Source organism: Hakea prostrata, chromosome 9, assembly GCF_041222555.1.
Source record: "Hakea prostrata isolate BN-2017 chromosome 9, UWA_Hpros_2, whole genome shotgun sequence".
In the NCBI taxonomy this organism is placed as follows: domain Eukaryota; kingdom Viridiplantae; phylum Streptophyta; class Magnoliopsida; order Proteales; family Proteaceae; genus Hakea; species Hakea prostrata.
In genome coordinates this window covers 60,485,799-60,500,725 of record NC_142608.1, presented here as the reverse complement: position 1 = coordinate 60,500,725, position 14,927 = coordinate 60,485,799, and the positions used below count along the sequence as shown (strand labels likewise).

General features: G+C 37.1%; 2 protein-coding genes and 1 pseudogene across 3 annotated transcripts in view; 2 read left to right on the top strand and 1 right to left on the bottom strand.

Moving 5' to 3' along the window:
* The first annotated feature begins 3,855 nt into the window (after positions 1-3,855).
* On the top strand, positions 3,856-4,920 carry LOC149005929 (methionine gamma-lyase-like; annotated as a pseudogene).
* Positions 4,921-7,902: 2,982 nt separating this feature from the next.
* LOC149005928 (O-fucosyltransferase family protein) lies at positions 7,903-10,615 on the top strand. 2 transcript variants are annotated; one of them, XM_089135611.1, is made up of 3 exons: positions 7,903-8,034; positions 8,144-8,187; positions 8,629-10,615. In XM_089135611.1, the coding sequence occupies exon 3, from the start codon at positions 8,702-8,704 to the stop codon at positions 10,034-10,036; it is 1,335 nt and encodes a 444-aa protein (XP_088991737.1). In that variant the 5' UTR covers positions 7,903-8,034; positions 8,144-8,187; positions 8,629-8,701; the 3' UTR covers positions 10,037-10,615. The 2 variants fall into 2 exon arrangements, with proteins under 2 accessions (XP_088991737.1, XP_088991736.1); XM_089135610.1 differs by having other exon boundaries at positions 7,903-8,187.
* A 3,568-nt stretch (positions 10,616-14,183) lies between these two features.
* The window catches only part of TOP3A (topoisomerase 3alpha), a 63,691-nt gene continuing 62,947 nt past the window's right edge, over positions 14,184-14,927 (bottom strand). The window contains exon 24 of the mRNA XM_089169149.1: positions 14,184-14,829. Within this exon, the coding sequence (XP_089025275.1) occupies positions 14,577-14,829 (253 nt within the window). The 3' untranslated portion in view covers positions 14,184-14,576. The remainder of the gene's footprint in view (positions 14,830-14,927) is intronic.

Genomic DNA, 14,927 nt, shown 5'->3' with positions numbered 1-14,927 from the left:
TTAATTAAAATATAGAAATCTTTTGCATTTATCTTAGTGAGTATTCAAAAAAACCAACCAAGGACATACAGTTAATAACCAAACTATTTCCATTAGTTTCTTGTTTTTTAGACCAAAATATCCTGTGTTTTTTTTAATTTCTTTCTTTTATTCAACCTATTAAAATATATATTAAAAATAAATAAATAAAGAGTAATTTTCATCTGAACCCCCTAAGGTTTGGTCAAGGTCACTTTTAGTCCAAAAAAAGTTCTTCTTTGCATATGGCTCCCCTTAGGTTTTTAAAAATAATTAATTGAAGACAAATCATAATTTGATGATCAAAATACCCTTATGGTGCAATAGTCAAGATTGTACCATTTAACTCTTAACAGTTTATGTTAAAAAGACAAATTATAATTGCAATTTTAATCTTTTTATTTTATATTCAAGGATCTTAATAACTCAAATTTACAAACTTATACACTTGATTGAAACAATGAAATCTCATTCTCATTACAGAAAGCATGTGAGGGACAATTAGGGTTTTGATCTGCAATGAACCAGATTAGATTTCTTTTCTTCTTCTTCTTCGTTGGCGCTCTTATTGCTCTTAAAAAGGAAGGCTTGAACAGATAAAGACAAGATACAACAACATCACAAACAACATCATAGCCAAATTCCGCCGTTGAAGCACCCACCTCAAGATGGTGTGAGCTGGTGATTTCGGACCCCACTGTTGTTGTTGTTGGAGTTCCTTCTTTCTCCGAGTTTTCACTTTCCAACCTTATAGCCGCCACCAACAACTTCAGCTCGGAGTTTTCGGTTCCAAGAGTGGGGAGAAAGCCCCCAATCTAGTCTACAAGGGTTGTCTTTAGAATCGCCGATGGATCACTATCAAGAAATTCACCATATTTGCCTGGCCCGATCCCAAGCAGTTTGTTGTATTGCATCCCTCTCTCATTTGCCATTTGGGTTTTCTAATTCTCTTCTCTCATTCTCATCTTGTTTCTTCATTACTCCTTAGGTTTTGGGTGTTTTTTCTCCCCTCTTTTTCTTGACTCTGATCCTTTTTCACTTCCTTTCCGGTGGGTTTTAGGAGGAAGCTTGGGGCGTCGGAAAGTTGCGATATCGAAGGCTTGCAAATTTGATTGGTTATTGCTGTGATGGCGATGAGAGGTTACTTGTTGATGAGTACATGCCTAACGATACCCTTGTTAAACATCTATTTCATTGTATGTGCAGTTAAGTCGACTTCTAGGAGAAGGAGCATATCAAAACCCTAATTGTCCCTCTCATGCTTTCTATAATGGGAATGAGATTTCATTGATTTTCAATCAAGGTATAAGTTTACAAATTTGAATTCTTAAGATTCTTGAATATATAAAAAGATTAAAATTGCAATTATAATTTGCCTTTTTAATATAAACCGTTAGATCGAAATGGCATATATGGTACAATCTTGACCATTGCACCATTAGGGTATTTTGGTCATCAAATTATGATTTATCCTTAATTAGTCATTTTTCGAAACCTCAGGGGAGCCATATGCAAAGGAAGACTTTTTTTGGACTAAAAGACCTTAGGGGGTCCAGATGAAAATTACCTAAAAAATCATCTTACATTGAGCAAGGGCTTTGCAGATGGGCTGTAGAAAGTTTGCAACAATTACAAGAAGACCTCGCTAGAAGTCTTGTCTCTTAACCAAACCAATGAGTCCATCACTTTTAAAAACCAATGTGATATTCATATTTTTAATGGTAGAAGAGTGCGGAGAAAACTAGAGGATGCGATGTCTTCCACAAGGCTTAGAAGCTTCCTGATTGAAATAACCTAACTATACACTCTTTGGTTTTGCAAAGTATTATGTTTATATTCCAAAAAAATATTATTGTATTATATTCAAATTATTATGTTTACATCCTCAAGAGTGTATTCTATTACATTTACAAACCTGAGGTTTCCATCCCATTTCTTGATCAATTTGCACTGATGTCTAACTAAAACTTCAATGGATATGACTAAAGTAAAAAAAACAAGTCATAAATTTTTTCCAAGCGCCCACCCCACCACTTTGGATTCACATCGTCTGTAATTCCTTTCCCTAAAATTCCCTGGAATTCCCTCATAGGATTGTGCCATGTGGCATTTAAGTAATCCAACGGTTACCCAATTCAAACAAAATTTAAATTTTATTTAAACCCACCCATACATTTGAATTTTATTTAAACTCTAGTTTGTTGGGTGACCGTTGGATTACTTAAATGCCACATGGCACAATCCTATGAGGAAATTACAGGGAATTGTAGGGAAAGGAATTACAGAGGATGTGGATCCCTCGACTTTGCAACGTAACATTTGAAACTAACTATAGGCCTAAGCTTTGAACATACACTTGCTACACAAAAATGCTGATGCCTCTTGATCTTCAAAAAGAGCTAGCACACCCACTTTAACCGTGTCAGGTGGTAAAAATGGCTTGATGTCCACAGGTATATAGGAAAATCGGTATGAATACCATGTTGGGTTTGGGTGTCTTGTAGACTAAGGGTCCATATATCTATAGTTGGTTGTATTTGCTTGGAAGGTGTTTTGAATTGTAATTATGTGGAGATTTGGGTTTTCTAAATAGTCTATGTGCATGGAATGACCTAGGTAATGATAAGGGCAAACAAAGGGGTTGCACTTTACAAGGGGATTTACATCCTCTACAATTCCTAATCCTGCAATTCTCTATAATTAATCATTAGGATTGTGACATGAGACAACAAATAATCCAACAATCTCAATTAGAATCCATATTAAAAAAATACCTCTAATAAATCCCTAAAATTTCTTTCAAATTCCAAATTCCAAATTCCATATTAAAATTTCCAACACAATTAACTTTCACATTATTTATTGCCACATGTCACAATCTTAATGATAATTTTGTAGGAAATCGCAGGATTTCAATTGCAGAGGACGTGAATCCTAATGTAAGGTATGAGAGATGAGAGTAGTGAGGTTTGCAATAAATAGTGAAATCTTTTACTAGCTCTTTGATGAATGTAAGCAATCTTGTCGAATCATGTTAAATTCTTTGCGATTGTGAAGGGGATTCTACTTGTATTCTTCATCGTGTTTGAGCATCCAATGTCTCCAACAGACCATAGTTTAGACTAGCACAAAGTTATTCAGTTGGTGGTTGAGAAGTTCAGAACTGTAAAACCTATGGACCTAAAGAATATATATTTTATGCTTTCTTGGAGACTTCTGAGAAGCCGATCAGAGGAACAAGTAGGAAGAGAGACCTGCCAAGAATAGGGCATGGTACTAGGTGGGGGAAGGAGGAGGGAGCCAATGGATCTTCTTCTGCACTTGCATGTCCTCTAATTAGGTGCTTCAAAACATGGGATCCACGCTGTCTGCAACTTCCTGTACATTCTATCTTCTTGGAAGTTCTTTGCAACTTGCATCATTCAATTCAATCACTATTACCCTACACCGACACATCATAAAAAAATTAAGAAAGAGTAGAGCTTCATATCATATATAGTCTTTCAAATCACTTTAAGAAATCATTACATTCCAGTGGAATATAAACGTCTTCTCTGCAATTCTACACGAGTTGAATAACAGTGTATAGTAGAAGTTCCATAGATCCAAGAACCAGATTCATGTCCAGTAGAGGATAACACTATCCTAACGCCCTTCCACCCTTCATTACCAGGAGTGAGGATTGCGTTCTCTTGAATCCTGCGACTCACCCGATTCATTCCTCTTTATACACGTTTTCCATAAGAAACAAATAATTAAATCTAAGACGCATCACTGTTTTCATTATCTGACATTCTTCTTACCACCTCTCTCTCTCTCTCTCTCTCAATTGCCAGAATGCATCTTGCAAATGCATAGCATGAGTTTGGCGAGCACGGTGGTGTCAACATGTCAATTGAAGCCTCAGCCACCTTCATAATGGAGGAGCCGGTGACCAAGAGTGAGATGTTCTCCGGCAAGCTCGGACCTGAACTAGACTTCTTCATTTATAGCCATCACTTCAACCCCACCATCTTGAATCTCAGTTGTCAAATTGCAGCCATGGAAGGAACACTGAGGCTGCATACTGGACAACAAGTGGTATGGTTGCCATTTCAATGGTCCTGATGCAATTATGCAGTAATGGTGGACACATGGTTGCATCGTGTGGCCTCTATGTTGGACCCATGCATTGTTGAATCACTTTCTTCATAGGGTTTGTAACATCACTACAATATTCGTGGACGTTAGAGATCTTGAGATGGTTAAGGAAACCATGGTAGAAGGAAGGATTAATGTGCTTTACGTGAAATCCATGTCAAACCCTACTCTCATGGTCGCTAACTTGCTGGAGCTGTGCAGGATAGCAGTTGTGGTGGATAACACCTTCACTCCCATGGTACTCTCCCCTTCTAAGTCGGGTGCTAATATAGTAGTGCACAGCCTCACCAAGTACATCAGTGGAGGTGCTGATATCATTGCTGGTAAATAATTTCTTGTTAGGGTTGGGGTTTAAGCATAAGGTATTCTTAAAGCATTACACCCTGAGTTTCTAGTTGGAATACCCTATTGCTTCTAGCTAGTATTTATAGACAACACTAGGTTCTATGATTAGTTGAACTCTCTTATAATGCCCAATATATTGTTGGATGATAACCAATTGAATGGTCTATATTAGAACGTAAGTTGGGTATAACTCAAATACCTCAATATCTCTATCAGCACATCATTTCTTCCTCTATAGATAGTAGCTTATCCTTCACTAACCATTGTTGTGGATTGGAACTGGATGCAGGTGCAGTTCATGGCCCAGCTAGCTCGGTGAATTCCATGATGGAACTTCATCAAGGGGCACTGATGCTTCTTGGTCCAACGATGAACGCTAAAGTTGCATTTGAGCTTGGAGAGAGAATACCCCATTAGGCCTAAGGATGGCCGGTAACACTCCAGGATTAATGAGGATGTCAATTGGTTATACTGGGACTCTTGAGCAGAAATGAAACCAATTCAAGAAGGCACTTGCAGCAATCAACAGTTGTTATCCAAGAAATGGACATAAGCATACATACTGATGTGGGTAAGATTTGTATGTACTATAATGGGTATAAGGAGGTTTGTCATGCATCTTTAGTAGGCCTTTAATTTTTTGTTGGGTAGATATATTTTTTTCTATCCCTTATGAACTGTTGTACAAAGGAAGGTAGCCTGAAAATGTTATGTGTAGGGTCCATGCATGGACCTGCATTTCATTAGTAATATCTCTATATGGATTAATGTGAACTTGGTTAGACCCAAATAGTTTTAGATGTTGTTTGTATTTTGATGTCGAACTCAACTTCCCTCTCTTGTATAGCTGGTATCCAACAAATCTTCATCTGATATCTTTGGGAAGCTAGAGTGGAGTAGTTACAAGACTGAATAACATTTCTATCCATTCTTATTATCGTTAAAAAGATTTCTCCAATCGAGAGGCCAAGTACTGATACATTATACATGGAATGATGGCAATAGAGGAAATTTCGAAATCAGGAGGGGGGAGCCTCCCGGCCCTAGGGTACATAGTTGTGCGCTTATTACGAAGAGGAAACCAAATAAGAATGTATGAGAGGAGGAATAGAAATTAACCACCCACTGACGTAATGTTATGAGAAAAATGTGTAACAAAAGCGTGATGTGACTAAGTACAATAAATACAAGAAGCATTGGGGAGCATGGCCATTTAAATGCAGGACTTGCACTAAATATAGTTCATGTTATTGTACAAGGACATCTAAGGCAATCACATGATCCAACCTCATACTATGTACCTTTCTTTTTCTGGGTTGAAGTAGTTTGTAATTAATCTTTGTCACAAGAAAGTGATAAAATCATTAGAAGTTGGAGCTAGTAACATATCTCTTATATGTCATTTCATCTATACCTGATTAAAAACATATATAGCATGGAAGGAATCTTCTATACAAATCATAATTAACTAGAATTATATTATTTTATATGAATATAGATACTGATATTAATTTTCTTAATTTGTCTCATTTTTTTTATTATTTTATGGAGTGTAAGGTGCCAAGGCTGACAGTTTGGCTGAATCTCTCTGTTAAATAGAATTATCTATTATTGCAGTGCTTGTATAACCACCATTGACTTTGGGATCCAAAGTGAAAACAAATCCAAATTGTAAAAAAAAAAAAAAAATGAAAGAAAAGCAAACCAACATAATTCTGAAATCGTGATCAGCATGTGACAGACATAAAAGAAACAAACGCTGATGTCCCATTTGAACCCCATTTCCATGTGATGGAAGAAAATAAAATGTAACAAAGCACCTTCCTTCCTTGTGGTTGTGGCCCACTTCGCTCCCATCGCATGTGAATGAAACTCTACATTAATAACTTCAACCCCCAATCTTGATCCCATTTGATCCAATCTTTCTCCTCTCCCTTGTCTTCAATCTCTTCATGACAATATCCTTTAGCTACCTTCCAAAAATGGTTCTTTCTTTTTTATTTTTTGCATGAAATTATTATATACATTCCATCCCTAGAAGTTTACTGGAGTAAGCTAGTTTGATTCAAAGGTCATATTTCTAGACAAGTCTTCAGTATTTAGAGAGTCTTCTTTAAATGCTTCCCAACCCAATCCTTCCTTCTACATCGTGACATCCCAGTTCGCACGAGTGTGTCTACTACTCCTCTAGCCTTGAAGACCTTGCTTGTCTCTTTTCTAAGCCTATTTTGTAATTTGTTTTTGCTTGCATTTGGCACCACTGCAAGCATTTTTGGCTCTGGACATCGAGACTTGTTGGCTCTCCTATTAAACGGTGATACCATTGAAAAGTTGGTTTTTAGTGCTTGCATCACTCATACTTGGATAGAGCAAAATGATAGATGAACCCCCCCCCCCCCCAACATATCGAAATTCAAAACTCAAATTTAAAAAGTCATCTTTAAAGATGTATGCTCTAAGTTCTTTTTAATCTCTTATAGACCCTTCCTCTCATCTCTTCAAGGTATAGAGAAAGTGTTATTACCTAGGGTTAGATTTGTTCTTTTTTTATTGATCTCTTTTAAATGATATATTATCTACTCTTCTATAGGAAACTTCAATTAATACGATAAAGACTTTTTACTCAAAGTTTGTATCATCTTTTTTTAAGAGAGAATAATATGCTCTTTGATGTTTTTCAATTACACAATAAGTAAAAACAAAGAGAGGTGATCTAGACTCAACCCATAAATCTGCGCCAACCAATGCAAAGTAGTTGGATATGATGACCGAAGAGGGACCAGTAGGTTCCTTCGCTGAGTGATGGTAACAGCTAACAAGTACGTTAAAAGTTAGAACACAGGAGACACACGGCCCATAAGGGCCATAACAAGTTAACAACAACAAGCAATACAATTTACAGCCATAACAAGGCAAGACATCATAGGAGTCAGTGATCACTTACACCAGAAGGCTGACATCAAAATACTCCACTTTTGGCTCTTCTGTGCTGTGATCCTCTTTCATATCAACCCCACCTGACCCACCACCTTAAATGTGTAGGGTACCCTTTCAAAGGTTCCAAAGCAAAACGGCTTTCTTCCACTGGATAAAGTCTCCAAGTGGTTGGCCTAGGAATTTTATCTGACAGTATACCCTACACCAGAATGTACAGAGAAAAAGTATCTTTGGTCTTATAATTTTCCAGATTTAGAATGACCTTCAGCAATTGATGGATCTCTGTAGCTGGTGAAAGTGACAGGAGGGGTAGAATGGTAACTTTATGTATAAAATCCAGGTATTATGCCACCCAACAATTAAAAATCCAGCAATAAAAGATTTTAATTTTTTTTTTTTATAGTTTTTGGTTGAATTTTTATTGTTTTTCACTAGATTGATTGTTTAGACTACTGTGATTTATGAATTTCTCTGACTTCTTTTCAATTGCTTTTGTTTGCTGTTCATCTCATCCATCGAGATTCTGATTCTCCCAACTTTCGTTCTGTCATTGTCTCTACTTTCAGTTTGTTTGTCTGAGCCCTAGTCTGTCAGGTTACTTTGTTTTACCTGGGTTTATTCTAATCTGTTCATCTTAACCATCGTCGCATTGAAATGGGTTTTTCTTTTAATTGTTGAGTTTCCTCTGTTTGCCCATCTGCAGAAACACACTGTGGAATTTGTATGTTCTTCATCCAGAGATTTCAGGTAAGGGTCATCAATTTTTCTTTGTTTCTCCTCACTCATGCTTGCAGATTTTCATTCTCTCTGTTTCTGGTATCCATCGGCTCTCTCTGTCTAGTTTTCTGAGTATCTAAGCAAATTTTCAAATTTTTTGAGATTTCTTTCGAAATTGTGAGACGAAGAAGGTATTTTGCTTTCTTGTTTTGCATTACGTATTTCTTCTATTTCTTTATCTATCCTGATACGATATCATTTTTCATTTCAGCAGATCTTTAGTCTTTTTTCTTTTTAAGATATTAATTTATAAGTTTGAGATTAGCATTTGGGCATGGGTGGAATAATGTTTTGAAGAGTTAATTTGTTCTCTGCTTTTTCGGATCACTGAACTTTGGTAGTTTACACACTCAGAGAGAGATTCATATTAATGGCGTGCATTGAAATTGGTAAGCTTCTTTTCTTCTTCAGGTGGTCGGGTTTGGACGGCGATACATTTTTATTTTGAAAATGCAAAGAATGCAAATTTGGGCCTAGGAAGCCAATGAATTTTCCCAATTGTGAGCATATGGGATTGTTTGGTCGCCATATGAACTCTTTGGCTTGTAAGTGCCTCTTTTTTGTGTTTATTGCTCTTCTTTTCAGAGCTCTACTGTTTCCTACTTTCCCTAGTTTTGGTGGGTTCCAACAGAACGATGCATATCTGGTCCTCAGTTCTTCTTCACCATCCGATTCCGAATTTGGATTAAGGAAAGATAAATTCATCGAGGTTCCTCAGATTGTTTGGGGACTGAACAATCAAAAAATTGCTTTTGCAAGGGCATGTCTGACTGCAAGAATGCTGAATAGAACTCTGTTGATGCCTAACTTAAGTGCTTCATTGTTTTACAAAGAAGTCGAACTATTGCAACCTGTTTCCTTTGATAAGATTTTCAATTTTGATAGGTTTAATACCCTCTGTAAAGGGTTTGTGCGTCTGGGTCGTTTCTCAGATGTTTCTAGTCGAGCTCGAGTGTCAGAGCTTCAGAAAGGAAGTGGAAGGAAATGGACTGCAGAGAGAGATTTGAATCAATTAAAAGATATTAAAGAAGAAGCTGATGATTTTGAGGTCATTCGGATCATTGGTAAGAATCCATTTTTGTGGCATGACCATTGGCCTGTTAAGGATTATGCAAAGGTATTTGAATGTCTAGTTTTAGTAGATGAGATAGCAGAGGAAGCTGAAAAAGTTGTTTCTAAGATTAGAGAAATGGGAAGTAGAACAAGGAGACAAAGTGATACTCGAAGAAGTAATTTTGAGTCAACGAATTCTTCTGCCCTGCCTACACCCTATGTTGCTGTCCACATGAGGGTGGAGAAAGATTGGATGATTCATTGCAAAAAGCTAGAGCAGAGGTCCAACATACATGAAATATGCAGTAACAAAGAGGAGATTATGGAGAGGGTAGCACACGTTGTTGGTATGAGAGGTTCCACAATTGTCTATCTTGCTATTGCAGATAGTCTTCTTGAAGATTCCTCAATCTTGAGTGGTTGGAAGGAAGGTTTGCTTGTTTTTGAGAAGAAGAAGTTGGGAGTTTGGGATATCTATGAGAAATACCCTTACCTCATTAAATCAGCAATTGACTATGAAGTGTGCCTGAGGGCTGATGTATTTGTTGGTAATAGCTTTTCAACATTTTCTAATCTTCTAGTTCTAGAGAGGACACAGAAGATGATCAGAATGGGTGTGACTAGATCATGTGGCATGGATGTGAGATGGCCGTCTTATGCCTATAATATCTTGGGGGAATCTGGAGGACCTCAGAGATGGATGACGAAAATGTCTGATTCAAGCCTTCAAGCCATTAGTTACGGTACTAATAATATCTCTTGCTGAAAGTGCACAGGTCTTTTGTTCTCCAGTGGCCGCATTGGCTCAACTTCTTTTCAGTAACAGAATTGAAGTCGTCAGATTCCTTTAGTGTAGTATATCTTCAAGGATACATTCTTTATACAGAAGAGCAAGGACATCAGGTGATGGCCAAAAAGTAGTTTTCTGTTTTTTTTTTTGGGAATTGGAAAACCTTTATGATTCTTTTTTGATGATTAACAAGTTATACATACATGTGTTCATAGTTTGAAGATTTGTTGATTTGAACATGTTCTTGGCCCAATGTAAGTGGCTTAACATTTTATCTTTTTAATCATTGAATGATGTATTAGAGTAAAATATATATGTGAATGGAATCAAGATCTATGATTCAATGTTCCATCTTCTTCTAACCAACTTGTTTCTTTCATGACCAATCTCTGTAAGATATATTTCCCTGCATGCATTATCCGTGTAATAGGAGCCTAGATTCTGGAGAAACCACTGCCATAGTAAAGAAGGTGCAGGAGATACAGATGTTCCCAGTGTTCCCCTGTACCTCCTTCATGATTATGCTCCTTGTTTGTTTCAACCTTCACACTTCATTTTTTCCATCATGTTTCAGACCTTCACACTTCTTTGTGATCTTATATGCTCAAGGGGCCTAATGTGGGAAGAATGTCTACTTGTTGAATTTGGCAATCAAATTACCTGATTCTGCATGTCACCAGCCAGATTCAAAGCAGTTGAAATTCGAATACCTAAATGTTTCTTGGCCCCTGTAGTAGCAGTGAGCTAACTCTAATACAATCTCCTTTAAGTGGATGTGCACTTAAAATCTGAAGGCAAGCACCACTTTCTTGAGCCACTTCTTGCCCATTTCCACTTTTACTTTTCAGTCTGATTTAGCTAGCATGCTCTGCCATCTCTGTTTTTCAGGTTCATCTTGCAATTTTTTCCAATAAATTTATTTGAATTTGCAGACTATTTTGTAACAAACTGCACGTCAAATAACACAACAGCTCTGTTCACTCTAAAGCCTCATTTTTTAAAGACAAACAGAGTCAAATCAAACAGTATCTAAACCATGGACAAATCTGTCTGGTCAATAGGATAATGTGTTGAAAATAAATTGTTCTCAAATTGCATAATACTTAAGAAAATTTAAGCCTTTTGAGGTCTGAAATTGAAATTCACATTGAAGAATAATTGTATTTGTGGGGGTGAATTTTTCTTCATTCCCATTGGACCCATATACTCATCACTGTTCCAGATGTTTTCAAGTGTGCTGATGAGCCTCTGTTTATAGAGTCTAGTATAAAATTGTCATGGATTCATGGGCAAGGAAGGTAAAGCTATAAGAGGACATTTCAGAACCTTATGTTGATGGAAAAACATTGTGAGAATTGTCTGGAGTATCTGGACACTGAATGATGGAAGAGGACTGAGCAACTGATGAGGTATTTAGAGCTCTTTGATGAGATCACCTGTTCTCTGCCTGGGTTGAAATATTCCACCTCTCTGTATTTTGCACATCATCTAGAAGATTCACAAAATATGTTGAAAGAGATAACCATGTGGAGAATTTCAGATGGAACATGAGATGAAATAGTCTTGGTAATTGGAGCAATCACCTGCTAATCTAGCCACTGACTGGTTTTTCTGGTTGGGTTTTGTGGATTGGCTTTTACTAAGATTTTGGGTTTTACATACAACAAGCTGTTCATAGTTAGGTATTTTCATATACTTTTTATGTTCATATCTAACCTGGGAAGGTATGCTCTGCAAGTAAAATCTGTCTGTAACTCTGCTTACCCATTTTCTGTCTCATGGGCCTTTTAGTTTCAGCCCTTGCTTTCTTTGCATTGCCTCCTTACTCCGCCTGTACGCCTCGTCTTGTTGTTATCAAGCACAAGCTTCAGTCCTTAGCTTGTATTCATTCTTTCTCATTTATTCAGATTTGTATTCTCTGTCTGATCTGTTTTCTGTAGCATGAGATTCTAGCAGTTGTATGTTGGTTGTGTGGGACAGGTCTATGAATACAAATAATTCAAACTATACCTCTGAGTTTTCGTGGCAGTTCTGAAGGATTCTCCTATGAGCAAAGGTTGTCCCATTCATCAACACCAGTTCCGTATTAGAGCAGAAAGCTTGGAGACTCTCCCCAATGAGAAGAGAATACCCATATGTGATTCCCAGAATTATAAAACTGAAAACAAAAGCAGTCATGATCAGTATGGAGGAATCTGTTGCTGGAGTAGCATAACAATTGAGTCTGTAAATCAACCATCGAACCTCCTTGACGTGGAAGGAAAGAAAACAAAAATTTTGAAGTGATGGTTTTACTGTCGCGTTCTGTACATATTATGACTGATGAGTTGGTTCTCCATGGTTGAGGATGGCACTTGCCGAACGAGACCTGTTCGCATTGGCATATTGAAGAATAATATTTTTTTCTTCCTTTTGGTGCGATTGGGGTGGTGGGGTGGTGTCACACGATAGGATACAATACTAACTAATACGTATTCAAATTAGACAACCAATATGATATATCTTGATATGTTTTTTTTATGGAATTGCACTAAAATACATTTACTTACAATACTCGATACAGGATGATACGGGAAAGAACGTCTCTAAAAATCACCAAACCGATACGATATTTGATACTGATACTTTAAACGATGTCTAGATACCCCAAAGTCTAGATTCTTCATGTTATAAGCAAAATATTGTAGGCACCATATAAGACAAACCAATGTCATGCAATAAAATTAAAGAAGCACAAAAGTAGCAGAAGAAACGAAATAATGACAGTAACAATAACTCGAACAAGGTGAGTTGAGGCATACAAACATTTTCTTAAGGTATTTGAATGCCCCCTAAGTGTATACTAGGTTTGACCTTGGCATCCTCACCTCTAAGATATAAAAACCCTTAGACTTGAAGGCTAGCACTCCAACAGATTCTACTTGTAAAGGAAATACAAATATAGTATACAACACATAGAAGAGATGGAAAATTGAAAACGGAAGGTTTTCTTCTTTTTGGAAAACGAGGTTCTCAAAAGAAAGAGTAACAAAACAATCGTAGGATTCAGTATCATACTCCAATCCATTTTTTGTTCGTAAAGTCACCTCAATAAGAGTAGTAGGGACTCATCATACAGTCAACCTCTCCATAGCAAAACCCCAAAGTGGATTTTCTAGATCACGGCCCCACGCCCCATCATAGATATATGAATATTAATTAAATAATATTTCACATATCCCATGGCTTGGTTGGACTAAGCTTGGCCTAGCTTAGCGCATGCGCGTGTGATCTGTACTTAACTCTCCTTGGCACACATCCCACTTAATAGAAATTATCATTTATGTAACAGTATCATTATTAGCTTCACCCAATGTGAGACTAAAATAAATATGGAAAACTTAATTACCTTATTTATGCTTGTTTATGTCGAATTAATAAAAAAGAAACCTTAGATTAAAAATCTTTCTATCCACAAGAGTCCTAAAAGCAAGAATCAAACAAGAGTCCTAAAAAACAAAACTAGGGAGAGAATTTTAACGGTTTTTTAAACTTAAATTATTTTATGACTCCAAGAATGTCAAGATATGTTATATTCTCCTTTCACACTTATCTACTATGTATTGTGGGTATGACTCACCTTAAAATTCTAACAAAATGAATTAGAGGTAAAACCTTCAATAGACTCCATACAGACCTCAAATATATGATAGAGAGGAGTAAGAAAAGTGTAGACCTCCATCTAAATAGATAGGAGATCCAAACTCCTTACCCCATGCCACCAACTTACACAACGGAAAACAAACGAACTATCCTGCTTCTTCTTTTTTTATTTTAAATTTTTTTTTTCTGGTTGGACTATCCTTCAGCTCCTGAGCAAAGTAACTTTGAAGGTACTGTTTGACCATACATGGAGAAAGCAATCTTTAGAAGTCCAGTGTCCCAGCTCTCAGATGTTGACAGAGACACCTTTACTTCTTGAAATTGTTAGCTCCAAAATGGGATGGTTAAAACCAATTTTCTTGGAAATGGATTTGCTTGGTCCAATGGGGGGGAGTTTCAATAAACCCAACTTGATCAGGCCCAGAATCAACGGGGATGACTGTGCTACTCAGAAGGAAAACAAATAAAAAAAACCTTTCAACATACAAAATTCTACACTCATCAAGTATAATTTGCCCCTAAAATTTTACAGGAAACAATCTTTCGGAAATTTTCAAATGGGTATTTAGGGAAGGAATGAAAAATTATAGAATTTCCACTTCCAGAGATGGAGACTTCTGTTGCCCTCTCCACTGGCATTTCAGGCTGAAAGCTGCCAAAAAAAATCTTTGTCATCTCTGTTTTGAGCTGCCCATGCTTCTTTGCCTATTGATATGCAGGAGTATAGTTGCAGCACGTATATCAAAGATGTCATCAGTATATAACAATTTACTCATTTCATTCAAATATTATATACAAGGATAAAAAGAAGGCCATCTGAGAGTACAACAAGAAAAGGCAATAACACGGTATTTATTTGCATAGGCAGGTGAGATTATGTTCCTCGATTTGGGCAGGCATTAGCAAAGTGTGAAGGATCTCCACAGATATAACAGCTCCTCCCAGAAATGGGCTCCCCAGTTGCTGACACAAACCTCCCTTCTGTGGCTTGTGCTCCGCTTCGTCCACCTCTTCCACGGCCACTCCCCCTGCCAGACCTAGAGGTGGAGTTTGTTGAATGACTGTTTGCACGTGTTGCACTTCGTCCTCCTATGCCACCATTATTTTCGCCAATGCTATCTTCCCACCTGCATAACACAGGTCATTAGCAAATTGTGAGATGATCACATAACCAACTTACAGATACTTCCCCAATTGTCATGAATTTTTAGTCATTTATGTCATA